This window comes from Schistocerca serialis, chromosome 11 (assembly GCF_023864345.2).
Source record: "Schistocerca serialis cubense isolate TAMUIC-IGC-003099 chromosome 11, iqSchSeri2.2, whole genome shotgun sequence".
NCBI classification, from domain to species: Eukaryota; Metazoa; Arthropoda; class Insecta; order Orthoptera; family Acrididae; genus Schistocerca; species Schistocerca serialis.
Window position 1 is genome coordinate 149,914,093 of NC_064648.1, and position 23,274 is coordinate 149,937,366.

A 23,274-nucleotide genomic window follows, 5' to 3' on the forward strand; every position below is an offset into this window, starting at 1 on the left:
CCACAGAACTTAGAACTACTTAAACCTAACTAACCTAAGGACATCACACACATCCATGCCCGAGGCAAGATTCGAACCTGCGACCGTAGCGGTCGTGCGGCTCCAGACTGTAGACGCGCGACATATGGTCGCTTCGTCACCTAGCCAGCCACCGTGGGAAATGCTCTCCGACTCATGGCCGGCTACGGACTACAGCACTTCCTAACTATCGTGAATACATCAATAAGAGACAATAATTTATTAAAACTGTTAAAAATGTCTTCCTCACATAAGAGGCATCTTACAAGGTTCATTGTGAAAATGTTTATTCATTGTAGATTACTAACTTTTGTTGTTTGAAAGATATTGAAATTATTGTTGTGTCATTGGATATGCCTCATATATCTGAGACTGCAGGTTTATTCAGCTTTGCTTTAATACTTGACACTACCTGTAATTTCTTATGGTTCTGGAAGAGATGTAAGAAGCGTTTTTTCAGTTTGTCACAAAGCCCAAAATTGCTATTATTCTGCACTGTGCTACTTGAGACAATCGTCGCGAAAACTCTCGTGTTTGGGATTTACCCTTGTCCAGCCACTCTACCTGCCTCTGCACCTGGCTGGCCGGTACTGGCCCTGGAGCCACACAGCCTTCAGCCAGCCCTTAGCCACACAATCCAATTCACCTTCGCTCGTACCCACTCCAGGTGGCCAAATCGCTCGCCTGCATACGCCTAATGTTACAGGATCAAACCATAATTTTCACCAGTACCCATTCACTTTTTCTGATAAATATGTTAGCTTGTAACTTGATTTCAATTGTTAAACTAATTCCCCAAAATTCTTTTACAAATTTTGCTTAAAAATGCAATAGTTGAATGTTTGGAACATTAATTTAATGTAACAATTCATTTGACAGCAATGTGTAATTATTTTATACTTTGAATAAAGTTCACTCTCCCATAGTCTGCGACCCCTCTTGGCAACCCGTATGTTCACAGAATAGAATGGAACAGCAAATTCCAGTGGCCACCTCTTCCATGGAATGGGGAAGGGAAGAGCAGGACAGCCAGGCAGTCAACATATTTTAAGATTTTTGTGCAAAATTTTGTTTCAGAAATAGCAGAAATGTCCATCAAACACTTCTCTATTTCTTCACTTAAACCTTACGGGCTGATAGGCTGTGGTCGAAGTATAAAACTCTCCCCTGACGTTTCGTCTCCGACTGCAGGAGACATCCTCGGAGGTACAGCTGCAAACTGCGAAGAGAACTTGAGGAAGCGTCAATCTGTTCATAAAAGTTATTATTGGATTGAAAGTAGGTTGTGGCGAGGCAGTGTCGGAATAATGCCACAGTATCGGCAGGAAAAATATCCGCTATGACGGGGTCGCTATGGGCAGTCCTCTTAGTCCTGCTGTGGCCAACTTATTTATGGAGATTGTTGAATTTTGAACAACAGGCGTTGCCAGTAAGAAACCAGCCAGATGGTATCGCTATGTCAATTACACGTTCGTAGTATGGACACACGCAGCAGAGGCGTTGGATGCCTTCCTGACACATTTAAACAGTATTAATCCGAAAATCCAATTTACTACGGAGATGGAAAGGAATGGGCAATTGAATTTCCTGGATGTGTCTGTGATTAAACAACGGGACGGAACGTTGGGCCATAAGGTGTATAGAAAGGCCAGACATACTGATCGTTATCTACATAAAGGTTCAAACCACCACCCTAGACAAAAAAAGAGGTGTAATGAATACCTTGGTAGACAGGATGTACAAAATTTGTGAACCTGTTTATTTAAAAGATGTGATTGAACATCTATGGTCAACTTTCGTGAAGAATGGCTGTTCAAGCAAGTATGTAGATCGAGCACTTCGCTCTAGGCAAAGAATCACGAGCAACGACAAACAACAGTCGCCCAAGGGCAAAGTTTTTCTTCCATTCATTAGTAAGGTCACAGATCGCATTGGGAAAGTTTTAAGCAAGTATGGGGTGGAAACTATTTTCAGACCCACCAGGAAAATAAAGGAATATTTAAGATCGGCAAAAGATGCACGACGCCCTTTGGCTACACCGGGGTATATAAAATTCCTTGTAGTTGTGGACAGGTTTATATCGCTACCACAAAGAGAAGTGTGAACACCCGACCCGTCTTGTTGAACATAAGAGGAATTGCCGCCTGGGTCACATGGATAAATCGGCCGTAGCGGAACATGTTTACCAGGAAGGTGATCATGAAATAAAATTCAGCAAGACGACCATCATATCAAAAACCTCGCATTATTATGCACGCTTGTATAGAGAGACTATCGAGATTGATAAACACGATAATAATTTTAACAGGCAAGTCGTAGGTGTTAAACTGGATAAAATTTGGATGTCAGCATTGAACCGCGAGTGTGACAATCGATTACTTTCAATCGAGAATGTTGGCATTACCAGAGAGAATCTCATAGCCGATGACACGTGATCGACAGTGGCGCCCTCTGTACTGCCTATATAATCAGCGCTTCCTCGAGTTCTGTTCGCAGTTCGCCGCTGTATCTCCGAGGATGTCTCCTGCAGTCGGAGACGAAACGTCAGGGGAGAGTTTTATGCTTCGACCACAGCCAATCAGCCTGGAAGTTTTAAGTGGAGACAGTACCGGCCGTGAAAGCTTACATTGTATGATCAACTTCTCTATTTGTAACTGGCAGAATGAATACTCTTCAGAACATTGTCACTTTTGTGTGACATAAAATTAAATATACAAAACATGAAAGCAGTAAAGGGAAGAGACGAACAAGACAGTGCACATTTCTTCAATCCTTAGGACCTAGCATTTTTTCTCTCTCTAATATTGCTACAGCTCTACACTGCGTGCTTCCCTTCCTGCAAAAGAATTTATTACCTCATCGAAGTTCATCAAACGTTTCGCTACACGAAAAATCAAAATGTCACTGTCTGAAAAAACTGTTAATACCAATAGTAACCAAGACTGGTATGGTTTCTCAATTTGATTACCTCTGTTTTGTCTGTGCTTACTAGACAAAACAAAATAAGCCTTTCTAATATTGCAGCAATTATAACACATACCAAATAAGCGAGATAGTTTTGGCACAAATGGTCATTTTTATCTAAATCATTTACATAAACACGATAAAATGTAATTTGCATAGTGTCAATATCAAATCCGTATTCGGCATACAACAAGCAAAAATTTTTATATTAGAAAATAGTTTCACATTTAATTTATACCCTCCAATTTCTCAATCATGAAATCAAAAAGTAGTAGAATGAAATTTTTTATATGAATTTGAAGTCATCTTATTCTTACTTATAATTTGTGTGATATCCATGTCTTTTCCTTCCTCATTCTAACAAACAACTGTAGCATCACTAATTCAGTCACTATTCCTGCCACTGTCAAAACTTATTCTCCAGCTAACATCACTAACAATGCCAGAATCACCAGTCTAGTTGTTCCGTGTTTATTCTCTGGTTAGGCTTATTACGTGTTCATACAACACGTTTCCCGCACTATTCTGAGAGTAAAACTTAAGTAGCTGCTAACTGGGGACCGTACAATTGGCCCTTAGTAGTGTAGCGATGTGGCAAAAATTTTCTGTCAAAATTTCAGTTTCTTGGATACACCGAGAAGATTGACATGTAATCTTTCTTAGCTGTTATTTCTGATAGTCGTTTATTTCCACTCTGGTAGTCTGAATCTATGGATTTCGCTAATAATTATAACAATGCTGATCATTCACACACCCAGTCAACAATACAAAAAGAGAAGCGATTGGCGTGGTAGAGATACCAAATACACTATGCATCCATTAAAAATCAGCTTATGATTCATTCAGAAATCAGCTTAGAATATGTTCAAAAACCAACAGGAATGCCTTTTAAAATCGTATGAATAATCGATAGATGAATGTGCACTAGATGCTAGGTGCTTTGTGAAATAAGGTTTTTTTCTTTAAAGAACATGAATTTGGTGCCCCCTCGAAATTGCCACCTGGGGCAGATACCCCAGTTAGCCCAATGCCCCACCACCCGCCCACCCCTTTAGCCAGGCCTGTCTTTTACCAACCACAGTTCTTATGCCATGTTATGTGTTTGCAAGTGGTGTACCATTCCTTGTAGACACACTGGGTAGTCTGCATTGATACACCAACCAACCAAACAACTTAATTCACAGCGTAGTCATGGGCGCGTGCAAACACAATAGCTCCTTTCTGGCATTCTGTCACGCCTCTACGTCGACCGAACTCACTGCACTGATTCCGTACAAATGACTAGGACATATAGTCTGCTTCACTGCCTTGACTTAGATCAGTGTTGAAGGGTCATACGCCATCGCACTACAAAGTTGTACGCTATCTATATTGCTCCCAAGTGACCAGTGGACCCTTTTAAGTGGGTGAATAGTATTTTGTCCGTCTTAGCTGATCTGATGATTTAATCTTTCAACTCCTTTGTGACCTGTGACAGAATGTCAATGTAATCAGGAAACTAATATCTTTTATTTCTTCCTCCTCAACTTTAATATTATGTTTCGAAATTTTCCCACAATTTCATTTAGTACTTGCTCTGTGCAGAGACTGAATAAACCTTGCAAAGAGACAACATCCCTGTCTCATTACCATTTCATTTATTGCTTCCCTTTCGCCTCCTTTGAACTTATAATGACAGTTTTTTTTCTGTGTGAGTCGTAGGAGTGTTTTACTCCCTATTTTTATCCTTGTTGCTATCAGAATTTGAATGAGTGTGTTCCATCAACACTGTCAAAAGCTTTCTCTAAATTTATTAATGTAGGTTTACATTTCTTCACTACATTTTTGAAGATAAACAGTTGTGTCCTTATTACACCTTGTCTTCCTGCACTGCTCCGCCGGCCACTGTGGCCGAGTGGTTCTAGGCGCTTCAGTCTGGAACCACACTGCTGCTACGGTCGCAGGTTGAAATCTTGCCTCAGGCATCGATGTGTATGGTATGTCCTTAAGTTAGTTAGGTATAAGTAGTTATAAGTCAAGGGGACTGATGACCTCAGATGTTAATTCCCATAGTGCTTAGAGCCATTTGAACCATTTTTGCACTGCTCCAGAAGCCAGATCCCTTAATCGGGCAGGTAGGTTAGAAAATTTTAAAAGGGAAATGGATAGGTTAAACTTAGATATAGTGGGAATTAGTGAAGTTCGGTGGCAGGAGGAACAAGACTTTTGGTCAGGCGAATACAGGGTTATAAATACAAAATCAAATAGGGGTAATGCAGGAGTAGGTTTCATAATGAATAAAAAAATAGGAGTGCGGGTAAGCTACTACAAACAGCATAGTGAACACATTATTGTGGCTAAGATAGACACGAAGCCCACGCCTACCACAGTAGTACAAGTTTATATGCCAACTAGCTCTGCAAATGACGAAGAAATTGGAGAAGTGTATGATGAAATAAAAGAAATTATTCAGATAGTGAAGGGAGACGAAAATTTAATAGTCATGGGTGACTGGAATTCGGTAGTAGGAAAAGGGAGAGAAGGAAAAATAGTAGGTGAATATGGATTGGGGGGAAGAAATGAAAGAGGAAGCCGCCTGGTAGAATTTTGCACAGAGCACAACTTAATCATAGCTAACACTTGGTTCAAGAATCATAAAAGAAGGTTGTATACATGGAAGAAGCCTGGAGATACTGACAGGTTTCAGATAGATTATATAATGGTAAGACAGAGATTTACGAACCAGGTTTTAAATTGTAAGACATTTACAGGGGCAGATGTGGACTCTGACCACAATCTATTGGTTATGAACTGTAGATTAAAACTGAAGAAACTGCAAAAAGGTGGCAATTTAAGGAGAAGGGACCTGGATAAACTGAAAGAACCAAAGGTTGTACAGAGTTTCAAGGAGAGCATAAAGGAACAAATGACAGGAAAGGAGGAAAGAATTACAGTAGAAGAAGAATGGGTAGCTTTGAGGGATGAAGTAGTGAAGCCAGCAGAGGATAAAGTAGGTAAAAAGACGAGGGCTGCTAGAAATCCTTGGGTAACAGAAGAAATATTGAACTTAATTGATGAAAGGAGAAAATATAAAAATGCAGTAAATGAAGCAGGCAAAAAGGAATACAAACGTCTCAAAAATGAGATTGACAGGAGGTGCAAAATGGCTAAGCAGGGATGGCTAGAGGATAAATGTAAGGATGTAGAGGCTTGTCTCACCAGGGTTAAGACAGAAGCTGCCTACAGGAAAATTAAAGAGACCTTTGGAGAAAAGAGAACCACTTATACGAATATCAAGAGCTCAGATGGAAACCCAGTTCTAAGCAAAGAAGGAAAACCACAAAGGTGGAGGGAGTATATAGAGGGTCTATACAAGGGCGATGTACTTGAGGACAATATTATGGAAATGGAGGAGGATGTAGATAAAGAAGAAATGGGAGATATGATGCTGCGTGAAGAGTTTGACAGAGCACTGAAAGACCTGAGTCAAAACAAGGCCCCGGGAGTAGACAACATCCCATTAGAACTACTGACAGCCTTGGGAGAGCCAGTCCTGACAAAACTCTACCATCTGGTGAGCAAGATATATGAGACAGGCGAAATACCCTCAGACTTCAAGAAGAATATAATAATTCCAATCCCAAAGAAAGTAGGTGTTGACAGATGTGAAAATTACCGAACTATCAGTTTAATAAGTCATGGTTGCAAAATACTAACACGAATTCTTTGCAGACGAATGGAAAAAGCCGACCTTGGGGAAGATCAGTTTGCATTCTGTAGAAATATTGGAACACGTGAGGCAATACTGACCCTACGACTTATCCTAGAAGCTAGTTTAAGGAAAGGCAAACCTACGTTTCTAGCATTTGTAGACTTAGAGAAAGCTTTTGACAATGTTGACTGGAATACTCTCTTTCAAATTCTGAAGGTGGCAGGTGTAAAATACAGGGAGCGAATGGCTATTTACAATTTGTACAGAAACCAGATGGCAGTTATAAGAATCGAGGGACACGAAAGGGAAGCAGTGGTTGGGAAGGGAGTGAGACAGGGTTGTAGCCTCTCCCCGATGTTATTCAATCTGTATATTGAGCAAGCAGTGAAGGAAACAAAAGAAAAATTCGGAGTAGGTATTAAAATCCATGGAGAAGAAATAAAAACTTTGAGGTCTGACGATGACATTGTAATTTTGTCAGAGACAGCAAAGGACTTGGAAGAGCAGTTGAACGGAATGGATAGTGTCTTGAAAGGAGTATATATGAACATCAACAAAATCAAAACGAGGATCATGGAATGTAGTCGAATTAAGTTGGGTGATGCTGAGGAAATTAGATTAGGAAATGAGACACTTAAAGTAGTAAAAGAGTTTCGCTATTTGGGGAGCAAAATTACTGATGATGGTCGAAGTAGAGAGGACATAAAATGTAGGCTGGCAATGGCAAGGAAAGCGTTTCTGAAGAAGAGAAATTTGTTAACATCCAGTATTGATTTAAGTGTCAGGAAGTCATTTCTGAAAGTATTTGTATGGAGTGTAGCCATGTATGGAAGTGAAACATGGACGATAAATAGTTTGGACAAGAAGAGAATAGAAGCTTTTGAAATGTGGTGCTACAGAAGAATGCTGAAGATTAGATCGGTAGATCACTCAACTAATGAGGAGGTATTGAATAGGATTGGGGATAAGAGAAAATTGTGGCACAACTTGACTAGAAGAAGGGATCGGTTGGTAGGACATGTTCCGAGACATCAAGGGATCACCAATTTAGTATTGGAGGGCAGCATGGAGGTTAAAAATCGTAGAGGGAGACCAAGAGATCAATACACTAAGCAGATTCAGAAGGATGTAGGTTGCAGTAGTTACTGGGAGATGAAGAAGCTTGCACAGGATAGAGTAGCATGGAGAGCTGCATCAAACCAGTCTCAGGACTGAAGACCACAACAACAACAACCAGAAGCCAAACTAACCGTATGACAGGTTACCTTTTGCTAGTCTTTCCCTAGGTGAGTCCTTTCTAAAGCTATAACTTACCATTGTTTTGGTGATCTCCGACCTGACACCTTATGCTTCCTTTGAAATTGGGATTATTACATTATTTGTGAAGTCTGACGCTATTTACCTTGTCTTATATATCTTGTAAATCAGATGGAATTGTTTTGATTAGATTAGATTAGTTTTTCGTTCCATAGATCCGTGCTGAGGAGATTCTCATGGATGTGGAAAATGTCAATATTTTTTTTGAAAGCTGAAATAACAATACTAATAGTATGAATATATATACAATACATCATTTGTTTCTATTAAAAATTCGTCAATGGAGTAGAAGGAGTTGGCCACTTGTAAGTCTTTCAGGCTCCTTTTAAACTGAACTTTATTGGTAACTAAATTTTTTATGTTTGCCGGCAAATTATTGAAGATGAGTGTTCCTGAGTAATGGACTCCTTTTTGAACTAAAGTAACTGCTTTTAAGTCCTTGTGCAGATCATTTTTGTTCCTGGTATTGCATTTATGAACTGAGCGCGTTTTTGGAAAAAGAGATATATTGTTTAGGACAAATTTCATTAAGGAGTAAATATACTGAGACGCAGTAGTTAGTATACCCAGTTCTTTGATGAGGTTTCTACAGGACGTACGTGAATTTACTCCACAAATAATATGTATTACACGCTTTTGGACTTTGAAAACTTTTGTTTGACTTTAAGAGTTACCCCAAAATATTATACCATATGACATTATGGAATGAAAGTAGGCAAAGTATGCAAGCTTTTTCATTTTTATGTCGCCTATGTCTGCTAACACTCGAATTGCAAATACAGATTCGTTAAGGCGTTTCTGCAGTTCTGTGGTGTGCTCCTGCCAACTGAATTTATTATCAAGTTGTAATCCCACGAATTTAAGACTGTCAACCTCTTCTATCTGCTCTTCTTCATACTTTATGCAAATGCTGTGTGGAAACCTCTTACAGGTTCTGAATTGCATATAGTGAGTCTTTTCGAAGTTTAATGTCAGTGAGTTGGCTTTAAACCATTTATCAATATCCATGAAAATATCATTAGCAGATCTTTCTAGAACTACACTTGACAAGACTGGCTGTCCCAAGGATTTCAATAATTCTGTGAAGGGATGTCGCCCACTCCAAGAGGTTTTGTTTTGATTTTGTCAGTCCTCTGTCAATTCTTTCTCGAGTAGTATGTCTTCCATGTCATCTTCATCTTCATCGACTTTCTCCTCCATTCATGTAATATTCTCTTGATTTCCCTTGTATAGTGATCCCACGTCTCACAGTTTCTCCGCTTTCCAGTCATTGCTTAGTATCAGCTTGCCATCTGCTTCTCTTTTCTCCAAAGGTCTCTAATTTTCGTTCAAGTGATATCTACGTTTCCCGGTCCATCTGTGCTTCTTCAGTCTTGCATTTCTTCTCTAGACATTCCTTATTAGGCATTTTGTCTTTTGCCTAATATATTTCTTTATATTCCTGTATTAGGTGGAGTATGCGTGGGGAAATTGGAGTCAGAAGAATTTGCAATAAAGAACAGACTTAAGCGGGGAGATGCCCTGTCTCCGCTACTTTTTAACTTAGTCCTAGAATACATTGTACGAATGGCAGCAGATAATTCAGAGGGTGTGGAGTTAAATGGAAATATTAAGATATTACGGTATGCAGATGATCTAAACATCATTAGCGATAGGAAAGAATCTGTAACAGCAAATGTGAATACGTTAATCAAGGCTAGCGAAGATGTAGGTCTAAGGATAAGTGAAGACAAAACTAAATACCTGGTTACTACTAGAATTCCAACAGCAGTAGATCAGGAAGTGTTAAGAGTTGGAGATATGCAGTTAAAAAAATTGAACACATTTAAGTATCTAGGTGTGGACAACAGTTCGAGAAATGAGATTGAATCCGAACTGAAGAGGAGATTACAGACAGGAAATGCGTGCTACTTCTCACTGAATAGATTACTTTCATCACACATATTGTCTAGGAATTTAAAGATTAGAATATACAAAGCTGTTATTCTACCAGATATGCTGTATGGCTGTGGGACTTGGTCTCTCACTGTGCAAAATGAAAAGCCACTTCGAGTATTGGAAAACAAAATTCTGAGGAAAATTTTCGGAGCAAAAAGGGATGACATTAGCGGAGAGTGGCGAAAACTGCATAACGAAGAGGTTCACGAACTCAATTCAAGCCCTGACATAATCAGTATTATTAAATCACGTAGGCTGCGATGGGCGGGTCACGTAGCTCGAATGGATTAGGGCAGGGCAGTGCGCAGATTATTGGTAGGGCATATAGCGTCCCCAGTGAGGCAATAAGAAAACACTTAAAAAAACAGTATTTATAAAGAAGAGACATTTAAAACTTGAATGATACAGATTTTTTATTATGTACCCGTAAAATAATAATTTCTCTGTGTAAGTTTCAAGTGCAAAGAAATATAAAAAAAAGGTTCTAAAGAGACGACGAGATACGCTCTTTTGTTAATTTTTAGTCGTCTTCACTTCTTCTCTTGTCTTGGTTGTGTGTAGACGGACATCTCGCGAGTGCTGGCAAATGTAAGCATATTTGTACGAATTAATCAGATAATATATTGATTTAATATCATTGTTCACTTTTGATTTGTAAGAGGTGATCCCGATTTCACGTCCGCCTTCCTTGAATTAACCTGCATTCAAGTAATTTACAGTTCAACAATCGCAGCGGCCGATGCAGCCAACGGCGCCATTACGTGGCGATATTAACTTATAAAATTTAGCGGAAGCGAAATACTCGCCCGCTATTAACGTAATACACATTTTTCTCCACAGCCGCACGAAGTTACAGAAAATACGTAGCTTTAAGATTCTTATTTTCAGTACCATAGCCGAGAGCCAGAGCCAGGACTCCGACTACAATACAATGGTTAACGGAGTTTAGAAAAAATACTCTTGCGCGTGTGTGGGCCGCAATTGTAATTAATAACTAAAGATTTCTTGCTTTAAAGTGAACTGACTAGCCGAGGAAATTAATATGAAAAGTTTATTCCGTTGTTCAACTTGTATGCCCATGTTTTAAGATTCAGCGAGTCTAACATTCATTAACGTAACAAATAATTTAAGATTAATATTGTTAAAAAGGAGAACTTCACAAAAGCATTTAACCGTAAATCAAAATTGAATGAAATATCTTTTTTATTAAGGCCCACCACGTAAGTCGGCGACAGTAAAAATAATAAGCATAATAATAATAATAATATGTTAAAATTACGACGGCCGATGGACGCGAGAGGCACTTAGAGGCAAAACGTCCTGTGGAGAGACCGAGTCGCAGATGGGAGGACAATGTGAAGGCTGATTTGAGGAGACCAGGCATTGAAGGTGAATGGAAGGAAATAGCCCAAGACAGGGACAGATGCCGAAAATACGTTGCTGCCGTAATGGACTCTTGAGTCCGGTATGACCAGTGAGTGAATGAGTGATTCCTGTCTTCCCTTTTGCGAGCATCGCTTACTACAGTTTTGTGTTTTTTCGTTTTGTCAATCAGGTTCAATATCTCGGGGGTTATACAGTGATTTTTACTTGTCGTTTTGTTTATTCCATCCTCTGCTGTTTTCAGTATTTCATATCTCAAAACCACCCATCTGACTTCCATTGTTTTCCTCTTCCAGGTTCAAAAATGGTTCAAATGGCTCTGAGCACTATGGGACTTAACATCTTAGGTCATCAGTCCCCTAGAACTTAGAACTACTTAAACCTAACTAACCTAAGGACATCACACACATCCATGCCCGAGGCAGGATTCGAACCTGTGACTGTAGCAGTCCCGCGGTTCTGGACTGAAGCGCCTAGAACCGCACGGCCACCACGGCCGGTCTTTCCCAGGTTGCAGTCAGTCGTTATCTAAACTCTCAACAGTCAGTCACCCTTTTAAATTATCCAGGCTACATCTCCTTAATTCCCTACGTTCCTGCAATTTTTTTCAGTTTTCATCTGCATTTCCTGAGCAATTTCGTATTGAAATTAGGCTGTTTTTCTTGAAGTCTGTTAGAATGGGCCACACACAAGGTCGATGGTCATGGCACGGTCGCCACTGTTCCACAGATCTCGCTGCCACAAGAGGCGCGACGCAACGTGACACAGCTGTACAACCCGCGCACTGTAGAGCAGCTGCAGAATGACTACCCGTCGGTACCGTGGCTGGAGTACCTGAGGACACTGCTACCCCCGCACGTCGCCGTCACCAGCGATGAGGTGGTCATCGTCTCGGCACCGTCCTACCTCAAGAGTCTCGAGGTCCTGCTCGGCCACACCCCCAAGAGGTACGTTGCGGCCAGGGCGTCGGCAGGCTGCCCGAGCTCTGCTTCCACATCCGAGTAAATACTCGGCAAGCCATTATACGGTACACAGCAGGGGGTACGTTATATCTGTATTAGCAATTTGTTTTTCATTTGTGTATTGGGCGACAGGAGAATGACTGTCTAAATGTCTCTGCATGCACCCTGATCTCTGTCATAAACGCGAGGTGTACGGTAGTGACAGCACTTGGCTAAATTTATACAAAAGGGTTTCACAAGAATTCCTTTGTCTTTCCTCTGAAGATTCCTACTTAACTTCCCTGAAAATACACTAAAGGCCATTAATATTGCTACACTAAGAAGAAATGCAGATGATAAACGGGTATTCATTGGACAAATATATTATACTAGAACTGACATGTGATTACATTTTCACGCAATTTGGGTGCATAGATCCTGAGAAGTCAGTACCCAGAACAACCACCTCTGGCCGTAATAACGGCCTTGATATGCCTGGGCATTGAGTCAAACAGAGCTCGGATGGCGTGTGCAGGTACAGCTGCCCATGCCGCTTCAACACAATACCACAGTTCATCAAGAGTAGTGACTGGTGTATTGTGACGAGCCAGGTGCTCAGCCACCATTGACCAGACGTTTTCAGTTGGTGAGAGATCTGGAGAATGTGCTGCCCAGGGAAGCAGTCGAACATTTTCTGTATCCAGAAAGGCCCGCACAGGACCTGCAAAATTCGGTCGTGCATTATCCTGCTGAAATGTAGGGTTTTGTAGGGACCGAATGAAGGGTATGGCCACAGGTCGTAAAACATCTGAAATGTAAAATCCACTGTTCAAAGTGCCGTCAATGCGAACAAGTGGTGACTGAGAAGTGTAACCAATGGCATCCCATACCATCAAACCGAATGATACGCCAGTATGGCGATGACGAATACACGCTTCCAGTGTGTGTTCACCGTGATGTCGTCAAACACGGATGCGACCATCATAATGCTGTAAACAGAACCTGGATTCATCCGAAAAAATGACGTTTTGCCATTCGTGCACCCAGGTTCGTCCTTGAGTACATCATTTCAGACGCTCCTGTCTGTGATGCAGCGTCAAGGGTAACCACAGCCGTGGTCTCCGAGCTGATAATCCATGCTGCTGCAAACGTCGTCGAACTGTTCGTGCAGATGGTTAGTGTCTTGCAAATGTCCCCATCTGTTGACTCAGGGATCGAGACGTGGCTGCACGATCTGTCACAGCCATGCGGATAAGATGGCTGTCATCTCGACTGCTAGTGATACGAGGCCGTTGTGATGCAGCGCGGCATTCCATACGTATTACCCTCCTGAACCCACCGATTCCATATTCTGCTAACAGTCATCGGATCTCGACCAACGCGAGCAGCAATGTCACAACACGATAAACCGCAATCGCGATAGGCTACAATCCGACCTTTATCAAAGTCGGAAATGTAATGGTACGTATTTCTCCTCCTTACACGAGGCATCACAACAACGTTTCACCAGGCAACAACGCCGGTCAACTGCTGTTTGTGTATGAGAAATCGGTTGGAAACTTTCTTCATGTCAGCACGTTGTAGGTGTCGCCACCAGCGCCGACCTTGTGTGAATGCTCTGAAAAGCTAATCATTTGCATATCACAGCATCTTCTTCCTGTCGGTTAAATTTCGCGTCTGTAGCACGTCATCTTCGTGGTGCAGCAATTTTAATGGCCAGTAGTGTATATACACTGAAGCACCAAAGAAATTGGTATAGGCATGCGTAAATACAGAGATATGTAAACAGGCAGAATATGGCGCTGTGGTCAGCAACGCCTATATAAGACAAGTGTCTGGCGCAGTTGTTAGATCGGTTACTACTGCTACAATGTCAGGTTATCAACATTTAAGTGAGTCTGAACTTAGTGTTATAGTCGGTGCACGTGCGATGGGACACAGCATCTCAGAGGTAGCTTTGAAGTGCGGATTTTCTTGTACGGCCATTTCATAAGTGTACCGTGAATATCAGGAATCCGGTAAAATATCAATTCTCCAGCATCGTTGCGGCCGTAAAAAGAATGGGACCGACGATGGCTGAAGAGAATCATTCGATGTGACAGAAGTGCAACCCTTCCTCAAATTGCTGCAGATATCAATGCTGAGCTGTCAGCATGCGAATCATTCAACGAAACATCATCGATATGGGCTTTCTGAGCCGAACACCCACTCGTGTGCCCTCGGTGACTGCATGACACAAAGTTTTACGCCTCGCCTGGACCTGTAAATGCCGACATTGAACTTTTGATGACTGGAAACGTGTTGCGCGGCCGGACGAGTCTCGTTTCAAACTGTATCGAGCGGATGGACGTGTGTGGGGATGGAAAGAACCTCATGAATCCATGGATCCTGCATATCAGCAAGGGACTGTTCAAGCTGGTGGAGGCTCTGCAGTGGTGTAGTTGGAGTGTTAGGGGACTCCTGATACGTCTAGTTACGACTCTGACAGGTGACATGTACGTAAGCATCCTGTCTGATCGCCTGCATCCATTCGCGTCCATTGCGCATTCTGATGGGCTTGGGCAATTCCAGCAGGACAATGTGACACCCCACATGTTCAGAATTGCTACAGAGTGGCTCCAGGAACACTCTTCCTAGTTTAAATACTTCTGCTGGCCACCGAACTCCCCAGACATAAACATTGGTGATCATATCTGGAATGCCTTGCAATGTGCTGTTCAGAAGAGATCTCCACCCCCTCGTACTCTTACGGAGTTACGGACAGCTCTGCAGGATTCATGTGTCAGTTCCGTGGAGCACTACTTCAGACATTTGTCAGGTTGTGGCCCTTCTGTGTGCTCGCAGGGGCCCTACACCATATTAGGCAGGTTTACTTGGCTTTGCAGCATATAACACATTCATATGGACTGTACCAACATGTTATGAGGCTAGCAGTGCTCTCTGAATTTGTTCAGCACCTACTTCATAAACTGGAACAACATAACAGAACCTGTTGAATAGGGCCTTGTAAGCGATTTCTTAAATGCACCACATCTTCCCAGAACTCTTCATACAAGTTCAAGTCTTCCATTCGGCTCCTGTGATACTGATTGTATGTGATCGTCCCACTGTACATCCTCTTAGTACCGGGTGGTTAAAATTAATGTTCAGTTACTCCTGAGGTTCAGTGTGGGCTGCATCTATATGGCATCAAAACTTGATATATAGGCTAACGTATTAATGTGGAACTGATTTCGGCTGGGAAAAAAAAAAAAAACCTAGTTTCTGTTTTGGCCACCAGGCGCAAATCTGGCACTGTACACAGTTTGTATGATGGTGTCATTTGACAAGCCATAACGTGAGTGAACAGTGTAGCTATCAAGAAGAGAGACCGTGTGCTGTTAGTGAAACAGCAGCAATTACAGAGCTCCATTGAGAGAGTATCGCCAAGTGGAAGGGCTGAGGAAGCCCTGATATCATCAAGTGGTTTAAAGAAGATGATGATTAAATTTGACAACATGGATTCTGAAAGAGAGAGGAATCCCATCAGAGAGGAAGTTAGTGATGAGGTTGCTGTTGCTGTGACTGACTGTGCAGCACATGCCCTGGGTAGTGCTGGTGCTCGTGCACTCTCAAGAGAGTTGTCCATCCCAAAGTCAAAAGTACAGAAAGTTCTGTGGTCTGTTTAACAGTGCTACCTGTACAAGATCCAGACGGTGCACCAACTGTAATGTCTGATTGTATCAACGTTCTGAATTTCGTCTTCGATTTCTGGCACAGATCAGAGTTGATGACATGTGGCCAGACAATATTCTATGGAGTGACGAGGCAGATTTTACACTACAGGCCGCAGTGAATACACAGCACTGTCAAATTTAGGGTACCGTTAAAACACGTGTTGTGTGCATACTTGTTGTATGTAACTGTGTGGTGTTGACTCACAAGCACCTTTACTGTCAGTCCACTTGTCTTTAAAGAGAATACACCCAGAGGACCTGACAGGTGTACCGTCACATTTGCACGCTATCGAGACCTCCTTGTATGGCGTGCCATTCCTATTTTGGAAGAGTGCAGCTGTGTGGAAACCACTGTTTTCATACAAGTTGGGTTAACACCTCGTTTTACTTGCCCAGTGAATGACCTGCTTAGTGCAACCTACCACGAACGTGTTATCGAGAGGTTTTCCCGATGTGTGGTCTGCAAGATCACCTGATCTGAATCAATGTGAATTTAGCTCTGGGAATATCTAAATGAGTGTGTTTACCAGGGACATTTCCGGTCTCTACCCGATCTGAAGGTCAGTATGCAGGAACACGTTAGTCTGGTTGCAGCAGAACCACTGCGAGCAACTGTCGATCATTTCGTTTTACGAATGCAGCATCTCGTCTGCATCTGCAGTGCTCATCTTGAACAAATGACGTAAACAGTGTTTAGTAATAAAATCACCATTATGCCTTTCTCACTCGTCTGTTCTCTTCTGTCCATGTGCCGTTCCTAATGCATAACATGTGGAAATATTTCTATATGTCTCTTGTATTCACAGCGCCAGATTTGCACCTGGTGACCAAGATCAGAACTAATTTTTTTACAGCATAAATTGGTTCTGCTTTAACGGATTAGCGTATCTTTCAGGTTTCTCTGCCATAAAATAATCGCAATCCACACTGGGCCTCTGTCGGTAGCTGCACTTTAATTATAATCACCTGATACTATCCCTAAATTCTTACACTTTCATCATGCTCACTAATAATATTGTAATCATACACTTGTGGGCTTTTCTCTCTGTTGTAAGCATATTCTTTGACGTGTGCACATTTAAAGACAACTGCTATTCATGGCATCAAGTGGAAATGGTGTCAAAGACTTACAGCAGTTCCTTACGGTCGTCCAACGACACTGCTCTCCTCTACATGACAGCACAGCCAGCAAAGAATATTATTCCAGGTCATTTGTAAGTAGCCCCAGAAATTCAGAAGGTGGCTGAGCAAACACTACAGCACATAGAGAAAAGTATCACATACCAGTGGCTAGAGCAACTCTCCCAGTTTCGATTCCTGATATTGCACCATAGCGTAGTAGCAGCAAACACCAATAGGGGTGGGTGTGACAGGGCCTGGCATATAGTGGAGTGAGACATTACTTTTATGTCCTTGAATTCGACAAATTCGAGTCAGTTGTGCTCGGTTAAGATGGTCCTAAATTCACAAGTCGTAAAAATCCTCTCAGGTTTCAAACCAGTTGCCACTGACAAGGGCTGACACTTGCCCCAGTTGCTGTCGGTACGCATCATTTTGTGACTATTTTTATTACAACTGCAACACCATTCCTCGTAGACAGTCGGCATCAGTACACTAACCAGTCGGACGACTGCAGTTGTGGTGTGATCGTTGGCATGTCCAAACAATGTAGCTGCCTCCTGCCATTCTGTCACATCTCCACGTCGACCAGTCTTACTGTGCTGATTCCCTGCAGTTGTCTTCTACATAACACACCACATCACTGCCAAGAATGATGTCAGTGGTGGAGGACACATGACCACCTGGTACGAATTCTGCAGCATCTACACTCCTGGAAATTGAAATAAGAACTCCGTGAATTCATTGTCCCAGGAAGGGGAAACTTTATTGACACATTCCTGGGGTCAGATACATCACATGATCACACTGACAGACCCGCAGGCACATAGGCACAGGCAACAGAGCATGCACAATGTCGGCACTAGTACAGTGTATATCCACCTTTCGCAGCAATGCAGGCTGCTATTCTCCCGTGGAGACGATCGTAGAGATGCTGGATGTAGTCCTGTGGAACGGCTTGCCATGCCATTTCCACCTGGCGCCTCAGTTGGACCAGCGTTCGTGCTGGACGTGCAGACCGCGTGAGACGACGCTTCATCCAGTCCCAAACATGCTCAATGGGGGACAGATCCGGAGATCTTGCTGGCCAGGGTAGTTGACTTACACCTTCTAGAGCACGTTGGGTGGCACGGGATACATGCGGACGTGCATTGTCCTGTTGGAACAGCAAGTTCCCTTGCCGGTCTAGGAATAGTAGAACGATGGGTTCGATGACGGTTTGGATGTACCGTGCACTATTCAGTGTCCCCTCGACGATCACCAGTGGTGTATGGCCAGTGTAGGAGATCGCTCCCCACACCATGATGCCGGGTGTTGGCCCTGTGTGCCTCGGTTGTATGCAGTCCTGATTGTGGTGCTCACCTGCACGGCGCCAAACACGCATGCGACCATCATTGGCACCGAGGCAGAAGCGACTCTCATCGCTGAAGACGACACGTCTCCATTCGTCCCTCCATTCACGCCTGTCGCGACACCACTGGAGGCGGGCTGCACGATGCTGGGGCGTGAGCGGAAGACGGCCTAACGGTGTGCGGGACCGTAGCCCAGCTTCATGGAGACGGTTGCGAATGGTCCTCGCCGATACCCCAGGAGCAACAGTGTCCCTAATTTGCTGGGAAGTGGCGGTGCGGTCCCCTACGGCACTGCGTAGGATCCTACGGTCTTGGCGTGCATCCGTGCGTCGCTGCGGTCCGGTCCAAGGTCGACGGGCACGTGCACCTTCCGCCGACCACTGGCGACGACATCGATGTACTGTGGAGACCTCACGCCCCACGTGTTGAGCAATTCGGCGGTACGTCCACCCGGCCTCCCGCATGCCCACTATACGCCCTCGCTCAAAGTCCGTCAACTGCACATACGGTTCACGTCCACGCTGTCGCGGCGTGCTACCAGTGTTAAAGACTGCGATGGAGCTCCGTATGCCACGGCAAACTGGCTGACACTGACGGCGGCGGTGCACAAATGCTGCGCAGCTAGCGCCATTCGACGGCCAACACCGCGGTTCCTGGTGTGTCCGCTGTGCCGTGCGTGTGATCATTGCTTGTACAGCCCTCTCGCAGTGTCCGGAGCAAGTATGGTGGGTCTGACACACCGGTGTCAATGTGTTCTTTTTTCCATTTCCAGGAGTGTATATCACTTCAGGACTACCAGAGTGCTCCATTTAGGAGATGAGTAATACCTTTCTCTCCCAGTGAGCATATGAAAGTGTAGTTTCAGATGGTTAAATTGAATTGATGGCAAGAATCGTTTGAAATACTTGTTATTAACACTGTCCAGTTACATTAATTTGACCTGTCGAAGTCCTGAAAAACAACCTTCTGCATGTGCATTAAGAGACTCAGTGAGGTTCTGGAAGCTACCACAAAGGATGTTGTAACAGCCCTTTTTCTGTTTTCACTTTTTCGTCTAATAGGTGAAAGTTTGATTTTACTTTTTTACACATTGACTGTCATTGAAGGGTTTTACTTTTATTTAATAACGTCCCGGCTAAGTATCAGTTTGATTACTTTTAAAACCCAATGTTAAACAAGGGTCACTAGACGTATAGTTTTCCCAACTCCGAAAGAAAAAAAATTTTAGTAGCTTTATTACCAATGTTTACAGATGACGATACTTTAACCTTTCGTTCAATTGGTTTAGTTACAAATCATTAGTTGGTTCTTGGCATAGATCACGTAACCTTAACGTTTATTAATCTAAGTTAAATTAATGTTCAAGACTTGTATTATGTTTCAAACTAACAACGTCAGTTTATTGACAAGAATTATTAATAAACAGGTTCACTCATACGATCTTATTCAAAAAAGTTGTTTAATTAGATGCCTAAGTAGGATTCCCGCTAGCATCAGAGATGTTAGATAATATCCTGTCACTTTCGGTAAATAAGTTATTTCTATTTAATCTCCGCAAACTGTCATTAATTATGATCACTAGTCACGTGAAGTTAAAGTTTCCCACTATCACAATTCAAAGTCCGAATCCGGTTAAAATTCTCAATTCAGTAAAGCATTTAAATATTCACACGAATTGACATTAAAGCCAAAGAGATTAGTATTCACCTTCCCATTTATCTAATCTGATAAATGTCCAAATTAAAGTCTTGAATTGACAATCCTCCAAAACAATCTCGTCATGATCTATTCTTGATCCCCGTTTAATAAAGTACCAATTGTTGTTCTCTAAAGCTGTACGTCCTAAATAACTTCCGAACTAGAACAGACTAGAGACTGGAGTACCGTAATTACAACGTATGGCTATTTATACTTTAATAAACACTATCTTTGGTGTCCCAGACCTACGTTCTATGACTATAATATTGATTTTCTTACGTATTGGAATAACAAATATTTTAATATTTTCTACCGTTTTTCTCCCTTAGCATGTTTGTAAAATTTATAATTAAATTTTCCTTTTCTTTTCTTTTGCTTTATATACTAGATATTTCCCTTTATTTGTTTTTTATTTATTTTTTGTAATTACTACTTGTGGAGGGACTTGGGTCATTTTGTGAATTGATATTTGAAGGACATGGGAGCTAATTTGGGAGCTATTTTTGTTTTTTCAACACTGAGAGGCGCTGTAGGTGTTACATCGTGGAACCATGTCGACTCCAGTGCCGTGGCCAACTGCGCTAGGTTTCTCGGCTGAGGATCCGTGCTGCGAACAGCCCGATCGAAGTGGAACCACAGATCCTCGATTGGGTTTAAATCCAGGGAGTTTGTTGGCCAGAGGAGTATGGTAAACTCATCCTGGTGCTCTTCAAACGACGCATGTACACTGCGAGCTGTGTGATACTTCGCATTGTCCTGCTGGTAGATACCTTCACATCAAGGAAAAACAAACTGTGTATGGGTGGACATGGTACCCAAGGGTACATCCATACTTGTGTGGATCTGTTGTGCCTTCCAGAACGAGGAGACCACCCAGGGAATACCAATAAAACATTTCCCAGGCCATAATGCTTCCTCCTCCAGCTTGCACCCATCCGATGATTGTTGCAGCGTGTTTCTTGACAGACAACCATCTGTGTGATGGGCCACGAAACGTGATTAATCTGAAAATCTATTGACACTCTGTGGACGTCCAGTTGCATTGTTGAAGCGTCAGTTCCATCCTTCGTCGCCAACCGACAGCAGCCAGCATAGGTGCAAGAACCAAGCGGCTGCCACAGAGGCCCGTATGCGGCAGTGTCCACTGAATGGTCGTTGAGGAGACACTGTTGGGAGCTCCTTGTCTCAACTGGGTGGTTAATTGCTCAACAGCTGCACGTATCCCTTTCACAAGCCTGTGCTCATCTCCACAGCCATAATTCACCCCCTGTCATCTATGGCCTACAGTGCACACAGTTGGTTCAGCAACAGTTTTCGATAGCGCCATTTTGCCAAGCACGATATACTTTAACCACAGCGGCACACGAACACTTTACACAGTTGGCCCCAAAGGCAATGATTATGCCCTTTTGGACGTCACATAAATTGCTCTGTTCCCATGTTACAACAGCTGCGCCGATTTTAGCATTCTCCCGACACACTTTATAGGGAGTGTTCAGTAATTCCCTTAATAACATTCAGAACCTGTAGAGGAAAGTGAGTACATAACATTTTGAATAGGAACACATGTCCGAAACTGATCAATTCCGTCCTGCAGCCGTTTGAAAACATGTTTGCTAAGTAGTTGGTAACTTGTGGTCATGGTGGAGATGCTTATGTTGCATTGGCTGATGTCATTTGAGTCTTAGCTCTCTCACCTGGTTCAAGTCCCACATATCTTTGAGTGAGGGAGAAACATGGTTGAGTACACATTTGCATAATGCATCGACATGATCTTTCTGTATGATGAAGCTCACGGAAATGAAAGAGCTGCTTGTTATCTTTGTCAAGATTATTATTCCCAACATTCATATACCCTTTTCAGCACAATTAAACAATGCCTTAGAGGAAGAGGTACCATCACTGCCAATAGGCGCGACTGTGATACTCCAAGGACATAATGTGGAGCCATACTAGAAGAGGCCGTACTGCATCATGCTGAAGAGAGCTCGTCCATGAGTACATGAGCAATTACTTGTGTAATGGATACTGCTCCCAGCAACATCTGGTATGTAGCAGATGACCAAGAACTACATCCAGACCTCCATACCATCTCTTAAAACTCACAGACATGTGAATGAGGCTCGAACCACAACACTGGCAAATTTATGCAAACACATGAGTACATGTCTCAATACTGCGAGTTGGTCAGACTTCAACTGTTCACAAGTCTCCTACACTGATCGTTAGAATTTCGGCACTTACTGATAACCTACCAGATCTATTGTGCCAGGAAATTCTTTACTAACCTACATGATTCACAGTATTTAGTTCCAACACATACAATTGTGACACTCTTGTTCCTCTTTGCTATAGACTCTGACAGCAGCATACCATGTGGACAGATTGCTACGATGTCACACGAATGCAAATAGTGGGGTGATGCTCGCTGGGTCCACGGTATTTTTGATAAAGCCACATGTGCCCTCCTGGGTCTTTCTAAATGGTGAGCACCTCATGGAGCACAGCCTTTGTTTGTTGGGTATGGGCTTCGCGAACCCAGGTTTCCAGAGCTAGTGACCGGTAAGTGCTGCCACTAACTATTAAGTTTTGGACACTCATCAGCGACCAACGTGTGTTGCAGTGGTGGAACATTGAGTGTCACAGGGTTTGAGGATGTTTGCTTAAACATCCAGATTGTGAAGATAATATATACCTCGCTGTGTTCTCATGGGTTGCAGGTCTGTTGGGGCAGAACAGTCATTAGCAGGTAACCCCTGGGAAACTGGCTGCACATCGGTTGTATACGACTTACCAAGGCAAGCTGGGTTCCACCTGGGTGGACCCTTATTTCCATAGATGCTCTTGGAACCGTGGTGGAGTCATCGGACGTATCCCTTTCATCAACCAGGCGAATGGGTGTGCCACTGGTGGGTATCGGCACTTGAACTCACAAGAGGGCCCGTGTCACCAGTGCTCCTTGCACTTGGATTACTCAGAGTACTTCCTTTTATAGTAACACAAGGCATGGTGCTAGACAGACGTCTTTTTGATAGTTAAGAGGAAAGACGGCAGCTTCGAGCAAGTTGCACTTTTCAACATTCAAAAGGGTTTAGAGGTCGTTGTTGGCACTTTAAAATCTGTAAAGTGAACTGTTG

The 23,274-nt window shown here is 42.8% G+C and overlaps 1 protein-coding gene across 1 annotated transcript in view; it reads left to right on the forward strand.

Annotated features, from left to right (window-relative positions):
- LOC126427352 (neprilysin-2-like) overlaps positions 1-23,274 on the forward strand; it is a 292,261-nt gene that overhangs the window by 194,586 nt on the left and 74,401 nt on the right. Inside the window, exon 8 of the mRNA XM_050089684.1 lies at positions 12,041-12,258. Within this exon, the coding sequence (XP_049945641.1) occupies positions 12,041-12,258 (218 nt within the window). The remainder of the gene's footprint in view (positions 1-12,040; positions 12,259-23,274) is intronic.